The 16,441-nt window shown below is 37.4% G+C and overlaps 1 protein-coding gene across 1 annotated transcript; it reads right to left on the bottom strand.

Moving 5' to 3' along the window:
• Positions 1 to 7,813: 7,813 nt before the first annotated feature.
• LOC148955639 (uncharacterized) lies at positions 7,814 to 15,166 on the bottom strand. The gene is made up of 2 exons (XM_089107824.1): positions 15,093 to 15,166; positions 7,814 to 8,453 (listed from the first exon to the last, which is right to left on the bottom strand). The coding sequence occupies exons 1-2, from the start codon at positions 15,164 to 15,166 to the stop codon at positions 7,814 to 7,816; spliced, it is 714 nt and encodes a 237-aa protein (XP_088963950.1).
• Between the last annotated feature and the right edge of the window lie 1,275 nt (positions 15,167 to 16,441).

The following is a 16,441-nucleotide window of genomic DNA, read 5'->3' as shown; positions in this document are numbered from 1 at the left end:
CTCTCCTTTCGAGCCAGTAGGCATATGAATGTAATTTTCTATTTTACAAGGAAACTTTTTTCTGCAATAAGGAAGGAGCTATAACCCTATAGCACCTAGGTTTACCCTTATTCCAAATGAAGGGAGATTATAGACTAATTTATGCCCCCTCTTCCCCCATTCCCACCTCGATACCGTCTTCTGTAGTTGTCTCCACTCCTTCTGAATGCCTTTAGAGGAATCAGGCATCCGCCTCTGAGCAATAAGCACCTATATCTAACTCCGAGGCGAACACAATATATTCCAACCAAACACCCTATAAACCAACCAGAATTTCATTTATTACGACCATGTATCTTTCGGAGTATTGGGTGACCACCAAATTGTTCCTTCAGGAATTTGACCTTACTTATACAGAGGTGTTAGAATTCTGTCAGAACATGATTACCCATTGACAGAAATTATTAACAGATTACAAATTCTTGACAGATTGAATCAGAGTCACGGTTTCTTAACCCTTTCATCTATGAATTTTTAATTGTTGCCATTTTCAAATATATGTATGAGTATGGTTGACAAGGTGAATCCATTGACAATTAAATGAATAAATTTTTTATTTGGGTTGGATGAAATCGATTTTACATTTTTATAGGAAATCTACATTAAGTGAATTGAACGCGGGAATTTTAAATGTATTATATGAAAAGGCGCTGAGAATAGAATTTTAATATAGAAATTCAGAACAATCCTTAGAAATCCAGAGAAATCCTTAGAAATGAAGTAGTGAGGGGGCTATTGATTTGATGATGCCCATAGTGGGTATACTATTGGAGCTACTACAAATTCTTCTTAAAAAGAAGTCGTATACATTTTATTCAATGACACCGCAGCCATTAGTCATCCATGCCCCAACCTCCAAAGATCCCTATGTCCCTCCTCCAACATTTAGCCCCTCCCCCCTTTTTATATTTTTTTTTTGAAGCTTAAGTTTTTTTAACTTTGTTTTGAACTTTTATTTTTATTCTTTATATATTTTTTAACATATAGGCCTAAATTCTCAACTTTTTTACATATCTTAAAATAACATGAAATTTACTTAAAACAAAAAAAAAATCATATTAGATTTTTCGGAATACAGAAAATTTTTCAACTTTTATTTTGTTTATTTCTTAAGATGAGATAAAATATACTTAAAGCAAAAAAAAATTCAATCGTGATATTTTCGAAATATGAAATGAAGATGATACAGGTATGTCAGTCGTGATTTATCTTATTAGGAAAATAATGTTTGAAGTAACACTTTTTCAATTTTTTCTTATCCGGCTGCCCCCACTGGTACTCTATGATTGGTCATCGAAACTATCTAGTTTATTTTATATTTTCAAACAGTATTTTTTGTACCAAATCATTTTGTCAACACCTACAATCACACAGTCAGACACGGAAAACATACAAACACCCGCTCAGACACACAGGCATATTGAGAGAAAGAGACAAAAACACCTATAATCATACAGAGTCAGAGATGTAAAACATACAAACAGCGAATCAGACACAAAGGCATAGTGAGAGTTTGAGGGTCAAAAACACATACAATCACACAGAGTCAGACACGGAAAACAAGCAAACATCCGACTCAGACACACAGGCATAGTGTGAGAGAGAGAGAGAAAAAAACACCTACAATCAAACAGAGTCAGACACGGATACATGCAAACACCATGGTTGGACACACAGGCATAGTGTGTGTGTGTGTGTGTGAGGGAGAGAGAGAGAGAGAGAGAGAGAGAGAGAGAGAGAGAGTGAGAGAGACAAAAATACCTATAATCACATAGAGTCAGAAATGGAAACATGCAAACACCCGCTCAGACACACAGGCATAGTTAGACACGGAAACATGCAAACACCTACTCGGAAACACAGGGATAGAGAAAAAGAGAGAGCAACAAAACACCTACAATCACACAGACTCAGACACGGAAGCATGCAAACACCCGCTCAGACACACAGGCATAGTCGCGCAACGCTAAGTAAACCTAAATGAGCCTAACTTTTGATTTGTCTCTCTCTGTATCTGACTCTGTGTGATTGTAGATGTTTTTTTTTCTCTCTCTATCTCTCTCCTCTCTCTCTTTCTCTCTCTCATCTCCCCTCTCTCACTCTCTCTCTCTCTCTCTTTTTCTCTCTCCTCTCTTTCTTTCTCTCTCTCTCCCCCCTCTCTTTCTCTCTCTCTCTCGTTCTGTCTCTTTCTCTGTCTCTTAATATGCCTCTGTGCCTTAGTGGGTGTTTGCATGTTTTTGTCTCTGAATCTGTTTGATTGTAGGTGTGTGGTTGTAGGTGTTTTTGTCTCTTTCTCTCACTATGCCTGTGTGTCTGAGCGGATGTTTGCATGTTTCCATGTCTGACTCTTTGTGATTGTAGGTGTTTTTGTTTCTCTCTCTAACTAAACCTGTGTGTCGGAGCAGGTATTTGCATGTTTCCATGTCTGACTCTGTATGATTGTAGGTGGTTTTTTGTCTCTCTCTCTCTCACTATACTTGTGTGTATCAGCGGATGTTTGCATATTTCCATGTCTGAATCTGTTTCATTGTAGGTGTTTTGTCTCTCTCTCTCTTTCTCTCTCTCTCTCTCTCTCTCCCTCTCTCTCTCTCTCTCTCTCTCACTATGTCTGTGTGTCTGAGTGAGTGTGTGCATGTTTCCATGTCTGACTCTGTATGACTGTATTTTTTTTTACTCTCTCTCTTTTAGTATGTTTGTGTGTTGGAGCAGGTATATGCATGTTTCCATGCCTGACTCTGTATGACTGCAGGTGTGTTTTTTTTGTCTCTCTCCTCACTATGCCTGTGTGTCTAAATTGTTGTTCGTATGGTATGGTCATTGTCTCACTCTGGGTGATTGTAGGTGTTTTTGTCTCTCTCTTTCTCTTACTATGTCTGTGTGTCTGATTGGGTGTCTGCATGATTCCGTTTCTAACTTTGTATGATTTTAGGCATTTTTGTCTCTCCTTGTCACTATGCCTGTGTGTTTGACCGATTGTTTGCTCAAACACATTTCCCCCTGGAAAATATTTTACACGGATGCTATTTTCCGGGGGAGGGGGCTGTTTACCAGGGGGTACTTTCCGGGGGGGGGGGGTACTTTCAGGTGGTATTTTCCGGGGGTATTTTTCCAAGGCGGGGGGGATATTTTTCGAGGGGGTGTGTTTTCCTGGGGTATTTTACAGTGGGGTGTTTTCGAGGGGGTAATCGTCGGAAGGCGGGGTAAACTCCGGCCACCACGCCGCAGTGGGGTAAGGGACCTTAATTTTTAATGTTACACATATAATTTGCAATCTCCACGAAATAAGTTCTCACGTATGTGTCAGTCAAAACAAAACCTAGGATTGAAACAAATCTTAGTAATTGTATCCGCCTGCCAGAAATATTCATTTAGAAAATAAATAATGCTTTTATTCGCGGAGGAGGGGTTCCAAAAAACCTTTAAAAACGCATCAAAATGTATTTTTATACACTTTTTTACATTTTTACGAGTTTTATAAACATTTCTGAGGGGGGGGGGGTCAAATCCCCAAAACCGTCCCTGAATGCGGCCTTGAATTTAAGTAAATACAAAAAGATCGGTTTAAATAAAAAAAATAGCTCTTCTATTCCCATTTTGTAAGGTAATTACAGATCGTAGAGTTCGACCGGGGTATTGCAAATAAAATTGGGTTGGCACCGAATGCCATTTGTGACAACATAAAAATACCAGTCGAAACTTTTAATCAAGACAATGAAAAAATGCCCAATTATTTTGGCTTCAAGTTAATAGAAAAAGAGCTGCCTAGTTTAGCTTTTTTTTCTTCTGTTGTTAAAAGTTTCCGGACGTGAAGCCGAATTATTCAGGCTTCTCAAAATTACTTTTAGCTTCGATTAATATTCTTACCCATTATTTATGTACCTGTATTTCCTACAGGGTTTGTCTGGAAAGTAATAGGACTAATTTTCTTTCGCCGCGACTGTACTTTGGAGTGTGCCCGCTCCGACTGGATTCGCTAGAGGGCTTTCCTAGCTAACACACGAGCTGCTGATCTCCGAGCACCTGTCTCCGAGCTGTCTCCGAGCACCTGTAGAGTCAGGACAGGCATTTTTGCGTGACGTGTTTTCTGTGAGTGGTGCAAGCCGAAAATGCGGCGCTCGTTAGAGCAAAGGTACGCAATTGATTTCTGCGCGAAACTTGTTAAATCTGCGACAGAGACGTTTGACATGATCAAGCAGGCTTACCCAGATAATTCTTGAGCAAGAAATAATGTGTTTCGGGTCCACCAGGCCTTTTTGGAGGGCCGGGAAGAGGTCACCGATGAAGACCATGCTGGAAGATCTTCGACAAAACTGACAATGTGACTCGTGTGCGCAAAGTTTTGAACTCAGACCGTCGACTAAGTATTAGTTTAATTGCCCAAATGTCAAATTTACCAAAATCTGTCGTTCATGACATTTTGACGGTACATTTGAAGGTGCGCAAGGTGTGCGCGAAGATGGTCCCAAAAGTTCTCACTGACGACTAGAAATTGCGGCGAGTGGAAGTGTGCCAAGAAAATTTGAACACATGTAAAAGTGACCCCTAATTTTGAATAACGCAATCACAGGTGACGAGTTTTGGATCTTTGAGTATGATACCGAGACAAAGAGGCAATCTTCTGAGTGGCCTATGTCGGCGTCTCCTTACCCAAAAAGGCAAGAATGAGCAAATCCAAAGTGAAAACGATGGTCATTGTCTTTATTGACATCAAAGGCTCCCGGACGTGGCGTCGAAATATTCTGATTGTTTTTTAATTCAGTATTTATTTTGTTGTTATTTATTCACTGCTTTATTAAAATTAAAACCAGTTTGATCAGAAATTAAATTTAAAAAAAACAACAAGTTTTTCAACTGAAAGTAAGGAGCAGCATCAAAACAAAACAAACAGAAATTATTACGTATATGATTGGGTTCGCTCACTAGTCAATACATCACTCTTTACGCTAAAGTTATTTTTAGTACTTTCGTAAGAACTATTTATTCTAATTAGCGGCCTTTGTGATTTAGGGGTCATTTTTAAGGAATTGGAACAAAATTTGAACCTCAGCGTAAAGAGTGAGGTATTGACTAGAGGGCGAACCCCCTAATGTACGTATTGAAACTATATAAATATAGATAGATGTTCGTTACGTAAGTTAATTCGTAAGTTACGTATTTTTACTACTAATAAAAAATTCGTAAATAAAATTAAACAACTTTCGAGAAAGCAATTTAACCAAAAAACGTAAAATTAATATACAAATTTCGTTTTAATTATTCATGTACGGTGAGCCAAGATCAAAACCTGCATAAATTCAAAAATGTTTAGAAATTAAATATAAAAACAAGTTTTCTTTTAGCTGAAAGTAAGGAGTGGCATTAAAACTTAAAACGGACAGAAATTATGTCGTATATGAAAGAGGCTGTCCGCTCCTCAACGCCTTGCTCTTTATGCTAAAATTTGACTCTTTTTCACAACACTTTTTTTTAAACCAATGAAAAATTTTACCGTAAAGAGTGAGGCGTTGAGGAGGGGACAGCCCCTTTCTATACAGAATAATTTCTGTTTGTTATAAGTTTTAACATCGCTCCTCACTTTCAGTTAAAAAAAAAGCTTGTTTTTTTTATTTAATTATAAATAGAAAGGCAATGTGATTCAAGAAATCATTTGCAAATACTAAACATTAAAGGAGAGCATAAGAACAGAAAATTTTCTTTCGAATTTTGTAATATTTTGTAGCAGTTGTTTGTAAAAGGAACATTATTTAGGCATAAATATATAAGAAAAAAAAATTAGATCAAAAGCTCGAATTTCAACTATCTTTTAAAATGAAAAAAAGACAGTCCGTTTTGACAAAGAAAGTCCTTCAAAATATATTAGAAATGGAACAAGGTAGGAAAATGGATTGATTTAATCAATAAATTGTGCTTTGTTTGAGGGGGAAGGACGGGGGAGGTGGTGATGCTAAGTTAAAAATACGTGAACAATTTTGAATTGTAGTAAAAATATAGGAGATTATTGTCTAAATCCTTACCTTAGACCGTAGTTCCTCCGGCGCTATTATTGTCACATAGGGCGTCGACGAAGCCTCTCCACTCGTCCCAAAGCGATGCTGCAGCGGTGACATCTTCCCATTCAGGTACTAACGAAGTCTCAGTCACCCTCAGATCTAGGTCAAAGGTTCGCCGCAAAGTGTTCTTTGGACGACCCCGTCTTCTTCTGTCGCCTGGTTTCCAGTCGTAGGCTGTCCGAGGAAGGCGGACTTCTTTCTTTCCGAGTATATGTCCTAAATATGTACACCTTTTCTTCATTAGAACAGTAGTAATGAGAGGTTCTATTACGATCATTACTGCTATTACGAGCAGTAATGAGAGGTTCTACTACGAAGTTCAGAGTTACTAACTCTCTGTTGCAAGCTTATGTTGAATATTCTCCTTAAGCACACCTTTTTGAATGCAAGAATTCTCTTGTCAAGCTGTTGATTCATTTCCAGCACTCAATAGCATAGAGGAGTATGGAGAGCATATTGATTTTGAAGAGAGCTAACTTCAGTCGTAAAGAATATTTGCTGCTCCTCAAAATGGGCTTTAGTCTATTAAAATCTCCGGTTGACTGACCAATTCTGCGTGTAATCTCGGACATTATTTCGCTATCCCAATCGATCCAGCTACTCAGGTATTGGAAATTTTTTACCTGTTCTATATTTGTGTTCTTGTGGTGCAGAACAAGCGGTGGGTTTGTGATGGACATACTCTTTGATTTGTCAACGTTAATGGTTAGCACGACTTTTTTGAATCTTCTATAATTGCGTCAAGTGGCTGCTGTAACCTCTGTTTAGAATCGTCTAGCAAGGCCATATTATCCGCGAAATCCAAATCAGAGAGTTGCTTACTTTTACGCTATATCCAGAGTTTCGTCTTAACATGTAGTTCATTATAGTTACAAAAAGACATAGGAAAAATACACATCCCTGACGCACACCAAACATAATCTTGGAAAATTTGGTTCTGCCTTTCTCGGTCTTGACGCAGCACTCAGTCTCTTCGTATAGGGGGATAATAATGCTCACTACTTTTCTGGCACCTCATAATACTTGAGAACTCTCCACAAACATTCTTGGTCAACCGAGTAAACACCTTTTCGAAGTCAATAAATAGTAGATATAGCTTTTTGTTCCACTCTTTTGATTCCTCGACAAGCTTTCTCAGTGTAAAATCAGGTCAGAGCATGATCTGCCGCTTCTAAAACAATGTTGTTCTTCTGGCAGATGTAAATCTGGTGCATCTTGAATCTGGTACAATACAATAGAAGCCAATAGTTTGCATGGTACCGGCAGAAGGGTGATACCTCTCGAATCATCACACAGCATTGTGTCTCCCTTTTTGAAGGTTTTCACCAATATCCCCTTGGTCTATTCACGGGGAGCCTTCCCTACATTCCATATATTGGTGAAAAGTGTGAGCCACACTGAGAGACATGTTCTTATTGAATACTTTACAATTTCTGCTGAGATTCAATCTATGCCCGGAGTTCGTCCGTTTTCTAGCTTTTTTGCTGCATACATGACTTCGGCAGAGTTTGGCAGGTCTATAAAAAAATAAGGTATCAGGTACGTTTTGTCGGTCACTGAGTCTTGGTCTATTGAATAGTTTCTCAAAGTGGGCAGCCCACTTTTCGTCAATTTTATCTGGATCTGATAAATCACTCCATTCTCGCTGCTGCTCTGTTTCCCAACCAAATCATTAGTTAGCTGGTAAACAGTTTTAGAATTCCCCTTTCTAGAGGCGTCCTCTGCTAAAGCAGCTTTATTTTCAAGGAAAAGTCTTTATCTTTCCTAGCACTCTTATTAATTTCTTTGTCCTTTTCCTTGTTAAGTATCTGTGAAGCTGACTGTGCACTCCGTGTGGTGGCAGACAACAAGATCTGCTTAAGTATCTTACACTCGTTAATTAACTTCCATGTGGAGTCGGAAATCCACCTTTCCTTTGGTTTCTTCCTGAAACCCAGCTTTTCTTCAGCAACCATACTGTATACACTTTTCACAATGTCCCACTTCCTTTCAATGCTTTCCAGTTCACTGGCTTCCCCTGCTAGGGCATCAAACTTATTTTTTAGAGTCATACAAAACTCTCTTCGAACCTTACGGTCATGCAGTTTATCTATATCATATGGTTTCTTTAGGTTTGATCTGGGTTTCTGAGAAACACGAAGTTTGATCTGCACGCGAGCGACCATAAGCGTATGATCAGACAGTGTGTCAGCTCTTCTGCATACACGGAAATCTAAAAGACTTCTGTGCCACCTGCGGGAGATCAGATAATGATCTATCTGGTTCCGAGTTGAGCCGTGTGGTGACATCCATGTGTATTTATGCACTGTTTTGTGGTCGAAAAACGTTCCTGCAACAACGACATCATACTCAGCGAACACTCTACTAGAAATACACCATTTTCATTTATATCACCAAGTCCATTCTGTCCTAGAACTTCAGGACAATACTGTCTATCACTTTCTACTTTTGCATTTAAATCACCTAGAAAACACTACATCATGCTTGGGGATGTCTTTAGTAACAGCCTGTAATGTTTCGTAGAAACTGTCCTTTACATCCTCATCCACCTCATTTGCAGGCGCATAGCGCAATATCACTGAAAACTTGGAGTTTTCTGTAACGAATCAAGCTAACATTATCCTGTCATTCACAAGTGTCCATTTAAGAACATATCTACGAGCCTTGGGGACATTATTATCCCTACCCCTGACCGATGATGAGTGTCATCGCCACTATAAAATAACACATATATTGGGGTGTATGTTCGGGGTCACCACTTTTAAAGGCAAAAATGGCGCAAAAAAGGTTGCTATGCCACTTACTCGAAGGGGAGAACCCCTTGTCGGCCCAAATGTTAGTGAGATTCCCGCTCTTACCCCAACGGTTCTGCAAATATCGGGTTTGGTATAACCCTATTTACAGTATACCCTGTCCCAGGGTATGATAACACGATCGAGTTGTCAAATGGCCACTTTCGAAAGCCAACTGTACCCTCCTTGGGTTACGACTAGAAAATCTCTACTCTCTCCTTGGAGGTAACAACCCTCCCTGTCAATATAATAATGACGGTACCTTGTAGCTCTATTCCTACCCTGCCTGGGTTACGGAAAATAGTACACAGTTTGTAGAAAATACCTTACTTGTATTCTTCCAAAAGGGTCACAAATACCACAAAAATATATATATCCCCGACTGGGGTCAGAACGCAGACTAAAACATAATAATAATTTGTACAGCACTGTTTGTATGGGTGGACCGTCACTTGGCCCAGCCAATCAGCTACCTCCTCATTCAAACCCAATTTTACCTCTTAGATTTATCTTTCAATGACTCAAAAACCAGGAAGTAAAAATAACCTTGCTTCACAGCTTACCTATTGCAAAACCACTATCGCTTAGTAACGGGAATTTAACCTGTCTTTTGAAATTATGCTATAAGCAAATGTAATTAAAGAAACGAAAATAGGTCATTTATCTGAAAGGAAAAGAAACAGGGGTGGAACCCCAACAACATATCCATCCTGTAAGTTCTCTTGGCCTATACCTTTCCACCGAATTTCACTTAAGACCAGTATTTCAATATTGTACTGTTTCATCTCTCTGAGCACTTTCTCAGTCTTTGATAACTGACTCCTAGCTCTCACATTCCAGAAACTAATTTTCGTTGGTTGTTTCGCAGTCAAGAATCATGTCCGGGGGCGTGCTGGATTCGTTATCAGGGAAAAAGATGATTCATCCGAGGCTATTGCCGACGTTTCCGTTCCTGGATCCTTTTACAGGGTAGCAAACCTGTCGCCCAACATTCCTCTTTCATCCTGGCTTGGAAGAGGCTTTCACATCAATGAAGCCGATGACAGACAGAGTGTCTAAATCATAGTAATCTTAATTTCTTAGAAAGGAGGAGGTAAAAGAGTAAAGCCCCCCCACCACCTGCATAAGTTTCTCAACTCTCTATAAGCGATTCAATGAGGATAGCACGTCAATTTCAGCACAAAATTAAACAAATATCAGAATAATGAATAATCAACTCCTTTTTTGCATTCGTGGTAGTCTCTTGTAAATTCATTGAGTGGAAAACTAGACTCTAAGCCTGCCCTAAAAATTGGAAAGCTGTGACGTTTCCATTATGGGTGTAAAGTTTCGAAATCAATGCCATGAAAACATTTGTTAAACATTTTAAACAGAGCAACAATGAATTTGCTTGGCCTGTTTTAGAGAAACCTGGCACCTTTTTCACCTCTTAAGTTTCAGAGATTTTTAAATAAGCAGGTATTTCCAAACCTTAGTTTTTTCACTATATTTCGCTACCCATTTCATGGAAGACATATCATATTCTGAACATTATTTAGGATGTCAACTAATTGATGATGGTTACTCATTCAGTTTCAACAGGTGCGCATCAGTTTCCTCTAGCGGCTTGGTACTGCAGTGAATAGGTAGTAGTAGTTTTAGTATAATCAGATGGCGTTAGTGATTTCCTCTAGGAATGTCTCAGGCATTCAGCCTCATTAATCCTTTATTATCTTTACATCGAATTTGGGAGAGGAATCTAAGAAGAAAAATCTTGTCATTTTCGTAATAATCATGCAAGTATAAGAGTAATCTTTTCTTTTTTAGTTTTATCATCTTTCGCTTTTTCATTTTATTCTATAGATATCTGACACGCCGCTTCTTTTTCTTAATAAGAGAGACTTTTGAGCCAGCAGTCAGCTTTCCTAATTAGTCTTTTTTCTTAGAAGAGAGGAGATCTTTCTAAACGGAATTATTTTTGGAGCATAAGACTGATCGCTGATTATGCTGCTTGAATAACCGTAATATAGAACATGTGTCCAATAAAGGGATTACGTTGTTTCTCGTTCTCATTAGTTTTGCGAATAAAAGGCTATTAGATTTGAGCTAGTGCAGATTTCCGGCTTTTTCATGGAGGTAGGTGCTTTAAGAACGAAACGAGGGGAATTGAGACAGATTGTTTGATTTAATTGGCAGACTAAGCAACACAAAAAAATACATCAAGTTGTTTTTTTAGGTTTAATGAACTTGGATACTTTCATTTTTTCGTAAATATCTCAAAAAATGTTTTTCCATAGACATAGAAAAGTAGAAACAATCAGATACTATTATTTATTCTATAACAGTAGAAATAAAAAATAAAAATTAAGCCCTTTGGCAGCACTTCAATAACCCTTTTTCAACGAAAAGCACCCCCCCCCCCCCCTTCCCCAAAAGAAAAAAAAACAACTATAGTGATCTTTTCTTTTTTTAAGTAAGTATAAAACATCTTTTATTTTGTTGTTTTTTTTTGTTTAACTCTCCTTGGAAGATCATCCCAAGTTCCACTTCTTCCCAAGAAATGCAAGAATGTTTTACAAGATATAGGCTACATATCTTGCTTTTGTGATACAAAAAAGCTTTGAAATCCAAGTATATCCTATGAAACTGATTGGCTACATAAACATTATTTTAATATTTCAAATCAACTTGTGATCTCGGAATTTTTGATCGATAACATTTCGGCCCTCTTCAGGCTAAAACTGGTGTTTTGCGGGTCGAATTGCCACAAGTTGGCACTTTCCCGTGGAGTGAACTCTTTTACTACTTAAGAGATTCCTAGAACTTTCAACTGTTGTTCAAATGAATTCTCCCCCGAAAGTCTAGTACCCCCCCCCCTCCCCCTATTCGACATAAAAGCCCATGACATCAAATCGTAGGAAAATACAAAATTTCGTGTTTTTCCAGACAGGAGCTTGAAACGTCAGCTTTAAGTTTTTCTGATATGCTGAAGTTGATGGAATAGTGCATATCAAGTTATTTTATTAGGGGAGGAGGGTACCATTCCTTTTTTGTTGTTTTTTAAGTCTCCAGTCTATCGCTTCTTAATTTACAATTTCATAGTTTTCAAGGCTTTAAGAACTTCCTTTTCAGAGATTAAATAAAAAAAACATGGTTTTTAAACTGAAAGTAAGGAGCGACATTAAATCTTAAAACGTACAGAAATTATTCCGTATATGAAAGGGGCTGTCCCCTTCTCAACGCCTCGCTCTTTACGCTAAAGTTTTTTATTGTTTTAAAAAATAAAGTTGTGAGACAGAGTCAAACTTTTGCGTAAATAGCAAGGCGTTGAGGAGGGGACAGCCCCTTTCATGTACGGGATAATCTCTGTTCGTTTTAAGTTTTAATGTCGCTCCTTACTTTCAGTTAAAAAAAACTTGTTTTCTTTTATTTAATTTCTGATCGTTTTTTAATTAATGCAGCTTTTATTTTGGCTCGCCGTCATTGAATAAGTAAAAAAAATTTGCAGAAAAATTTACACCTATTTTTCTAAATGGCTGTCTCTAAATTTGGTTCTGATGTATTTTACAAATTAACTTATGTAACTAACTTTTACATTCGTATATTTTTCTTCTGGCAAAAAATACAAAGTTGCAGATTTTTGCAGATATGAGCTTGAATGTTATTACGTATATGAGGGGGTTCTCCCCTTAGTCATTACCACGCTCTTTACGTTAAAAGTTAAAAAAAATTTAATTCACAAACCCCTGAATCACAAAGGCCGTTTAATTAGAATAGATAGCTCTTTTGAAAGCACTAACAAAAACTGTAGCGTAAAGAGAGAGGTATTGACATGGGGGAGAACCCCCTCATATACGTTATAATTTCTGTTCGTTTTAAGTTCTAATGTTGCTTCTTTTTTTCAGTTGAAAAAACTTGTTTTTTTAAATTTAATTTCTGATCGTTTTTAAAATAATGCTTGGAAATCCGGCGCCCCCTTCATAGAAATGTCCCTTACCCCAAAGAAACATCCTCCATAGAAAGATTCCCCCGAATAACCCCCTCCTCCAGCCCCCCCCCCACCAGAAAAAAATCCTTCCTGAAAATGTCTGTATACTTCCCGATAACCAATACAATATGTAAGCAATGGGCAAAGTTCATAACTTGCAGTCCTTCCCCTGGGAACTGTGGGGGATTAAGTCATCCTAAAAGACATATTTATTAGATTTTCGATTATGCTGAACAAAATGGCTCTCTCAAAATTTTAATTGGGTGACTTTGAGAAAAAAAATTGAGGGGGCCTTGTTGCCCTCCATTTTTTTGGTCACTTAAAAAGGGCACTAGAACTTTTAATTTCCGTTCCAATGAGCCCTCCTACGATATTCTAGGACCACTGGGTCAATACGATTACCCCTGGGAAAAAAAACAAACAAATAAACACGCATCCGTGATCTTTCTTCTAGCAAAAAATGGAAAATCCCACATTTTTGTAGATAGGAGCTTGAAACCTCTACAGTACGGTTTTCTGAGACGCTTAATATGATGGTGTGACTTTCATTAAGTTTTTATAACTCTTAGGGGGTCTTCTCCCTTTTTTCGAAAATCAGCGAAATTTTCTCAGGCGCATTACTTTTGATAGGTAAAACTAAACTTGATGAAGCTTATATATTTGAAATTAGAATTAAAATCTGATTCCTTTGATGTATCTATTGGTATCAAAATTTCGTTTTCTAGAGTTTCGGTTACCATTGAGCCAGGTCGCTCCTTACTTACAGCTCGTTACCATGAACTGTTTGATAAAATCTGTTACAGAAGCTTCCGTTTCTGCCGAACACTCAAACTCCAAGTAATTCCAACCCATTGGGGATTTTACACACACCCATGTGTGCAAAAAGTCGGAGGAAATGATGCACGAAAATGAAGTGCACAGCTAAGTAAAAAACATGGAACAAGGAACAGCAAAAATTACATTGAATTACAAGAGCACAACGGAATTTGCTGTTAGAAGACACAGCAAAATTACAATGGAATGAAGGAACGTGTTAGTTTAGCGTGTGTGAGTCAGTGATTGATAAGCAGGAAGGAGTAATTAAAATTTGGTATCTATTACACGTGCAAAATTACACAAGATAACAAATGACTCTAAATAGGAACATTCCTGGTTGTTACTGAATTTAATAACAACGCAATTAAAGCAAAAATATGACGACTAGGGAAAAGCTGAGAAAGAACTTTTTTGTATCTATGACGTCACGCTAAATTGCACGTTCTTTTGAATGAACCCGAGCAGCTAAGGTAAAAAGCATAGAAAAAAGTCAGAGATAATGATGCAGAAAAATTAAGTGCAAACGAGATCTTGGCTAGAAGACATGTGACAGCCAGCATCACAACTAATACATCGAATCGTATATGGAATCTGGGATTAGAAGAGAAGCAGCAGTGGGAATTACAACGAGTCCCAAAAGATATCCTATAAAATGATATGCTAAAATATTCTAATGATATCCCAAACATAGGCTAAAGATAATCCTATAAGAAGGATGATTCTTTAATGCCTTAACAGAAAGGAGAAATTGAATTCTTAACTCAACTGAATTACTTATTTGACACCTCATGACTTATAATTAAAAAATAATATATATACTCCCTTTAAACAAGCAACTGCGTATTTTTATGTATGTATGTATGCATGTATTTTTCTTGAAAACAATTTTGAAAGAATTCAAACAGCTAAAGCAGAAATCATGGAAAAATGTCTGATGGAATGATGGACGAAAATGAAGCGCAAACAAAATCTGGAGCTAGAAGACATGCAACAACAAGCACATTACAAATCTCTTACGAAAATAATGGACAACGTAATCTGCGGTTTGAAGAGAAGCTACAGTGAAAATCACAACGAATCCGAGAAGAAAACAAATCCTTTAAAATGGATGGTTCTTTAGCGCATTAATAAGGAGGAGGAATTGAAACCACGCCATTATTTCTTAGATTTCAAAGATTAGAGGTTAAAGAATCAAATATACATAAGCCTGCCGCGTGTTGAGTGCCGAGCAAAGCATGGGCTCCCAATACTATAAAAGAAAATCTAACCTATGGAACCCCTTTGAAACCCTTTTTGGGATTCCATGGAAAGAATAAAATTTATTTAAAAAATGTGCCTATCTTCTTATATCAACACTTTTTTTGGCGTGGGGGGGGAGGAGAGGAGAATTTTGAAAATATTTAAGGCGAGAATACTGTTTGTACTAACAACGGTATCGCAAAGTTTCCATACTCCGCTTGATGCTCAGTATCAAGTGGAGTATGGAAAGATTCCATTTGCATTATATCCTTTTCTTTTCAGTACACTGCGTAGTCGGCTTGGAAGCATAAGTTCATAGAATTTAAATAATATCACAAAAGAAAATAGAATGTATACAATGTGAAGCTTTTACTTAATCAAATAATAGCTTTCGTAATACTGGTGTAGAGGTCCCGAAGGACAAGAAGCTCTCTAAGAAATTTTGACAAAGAAGTTTAGTTTATGGTTTTATTCCTAAGTTTATGGTCTTACATGAGATGAAATATTTTTTTGCAATATTCAGAATTAGGCAGTAAGTAAACACTAAGAATTTTTACAATTCGTTTAACATATAAAAACATCAAATAAGCTCCGCAAAATAGCATAAAGACATGCACTATATGCAAAAGCAGATAGACGAACAACCTTAGTCTGTAAGTCTGTTGATCAGACCCATGTCGCATAACTTATCCGGTGATGCTGGGTTGTGATGTTTCAAGGTGAGCCAAAAGAAACGAATAACATAGCGTTACTGTTACGCCTAAAAGCCATATCTACATTTTGACACTCCTAAGGTGATCACCAAAACTGCTTGATAAGCTGTTCTCAAAGGGAAAATTTAGCAAGTTAATGTAGATCAGGAGGACCAAAGAGCTTAAGAAGGTGCAGCTTTCCTTTGAGGGTGTAGTTGTTTTTGAGAAACAACAGGTTGTAAATGTTTAAATTTGCTAGGACGAAAAGCGTTGTGAAATAAAACTAATTAGTTTCGATGATTTACTTTCGTGGTCCACAGTGGCAACACTGACGAATTTTTGGTACTTCCCTACTAGTTTCAAAATTCTGGTACCACCAAAAAAACATCTTAGAAAATGGGATTTTCAGTTGAAAATAAACCTAAGATAGGTCTAGAGGGCAAAACTGTTTTTGTTTTTGTTACTTTTTGTTTTCTGTTTGGTACTTAAAAGTACCAAACTTGTACTCTTACTTTGGTACTTTCTCTCATTGAAAGAAAAAAAAACAGATTTTTGTATTAAATTTTCAAAAATTTTTAACATAAAAGTCAAGCTAATCTTAAATATGAGCGAGGCTTCCTTCCTTTCAACCCATCGCTCTTTTCGCTAAAGTTTAACTTTTGTACAGCAATGCTTCGAGAATTTTTTTTTCTTCTCCTTTCTGTGTTTTGCTGCGAATACATCTCATTTCTTTTAGTGTCAATACACATTTTTCTTGTAGTTGTAGATGTGAGTAGTAGTAACCATCTATTGAATTTGCTGGCCCCTCCGTACCAAACAGGTTTTTCTGGTAGGTATTCTATTCTA

The sequence above is a fragment of the Artemia sp. Qi Xiang Cuo genome, chromosome 2, assembly GCF_049724085.1.
Source record: "Artemia sp. Qi Xiang Cuo chromosome 2, ASM4972408v1, whole genome shotgun sequence".
In the NCBI taxonomy this organism is placed as follows: domain Eukaryota; kingdom Metazoa; phylum Arthropoda; class Branchiopoda; order Anostraca; family Artemiidae; genus Artemia; species Artemia sp. Qi Xiang Cuo.
This window is presented reverse-complemented; position numbering and strand designations above follow the sequence as displayed.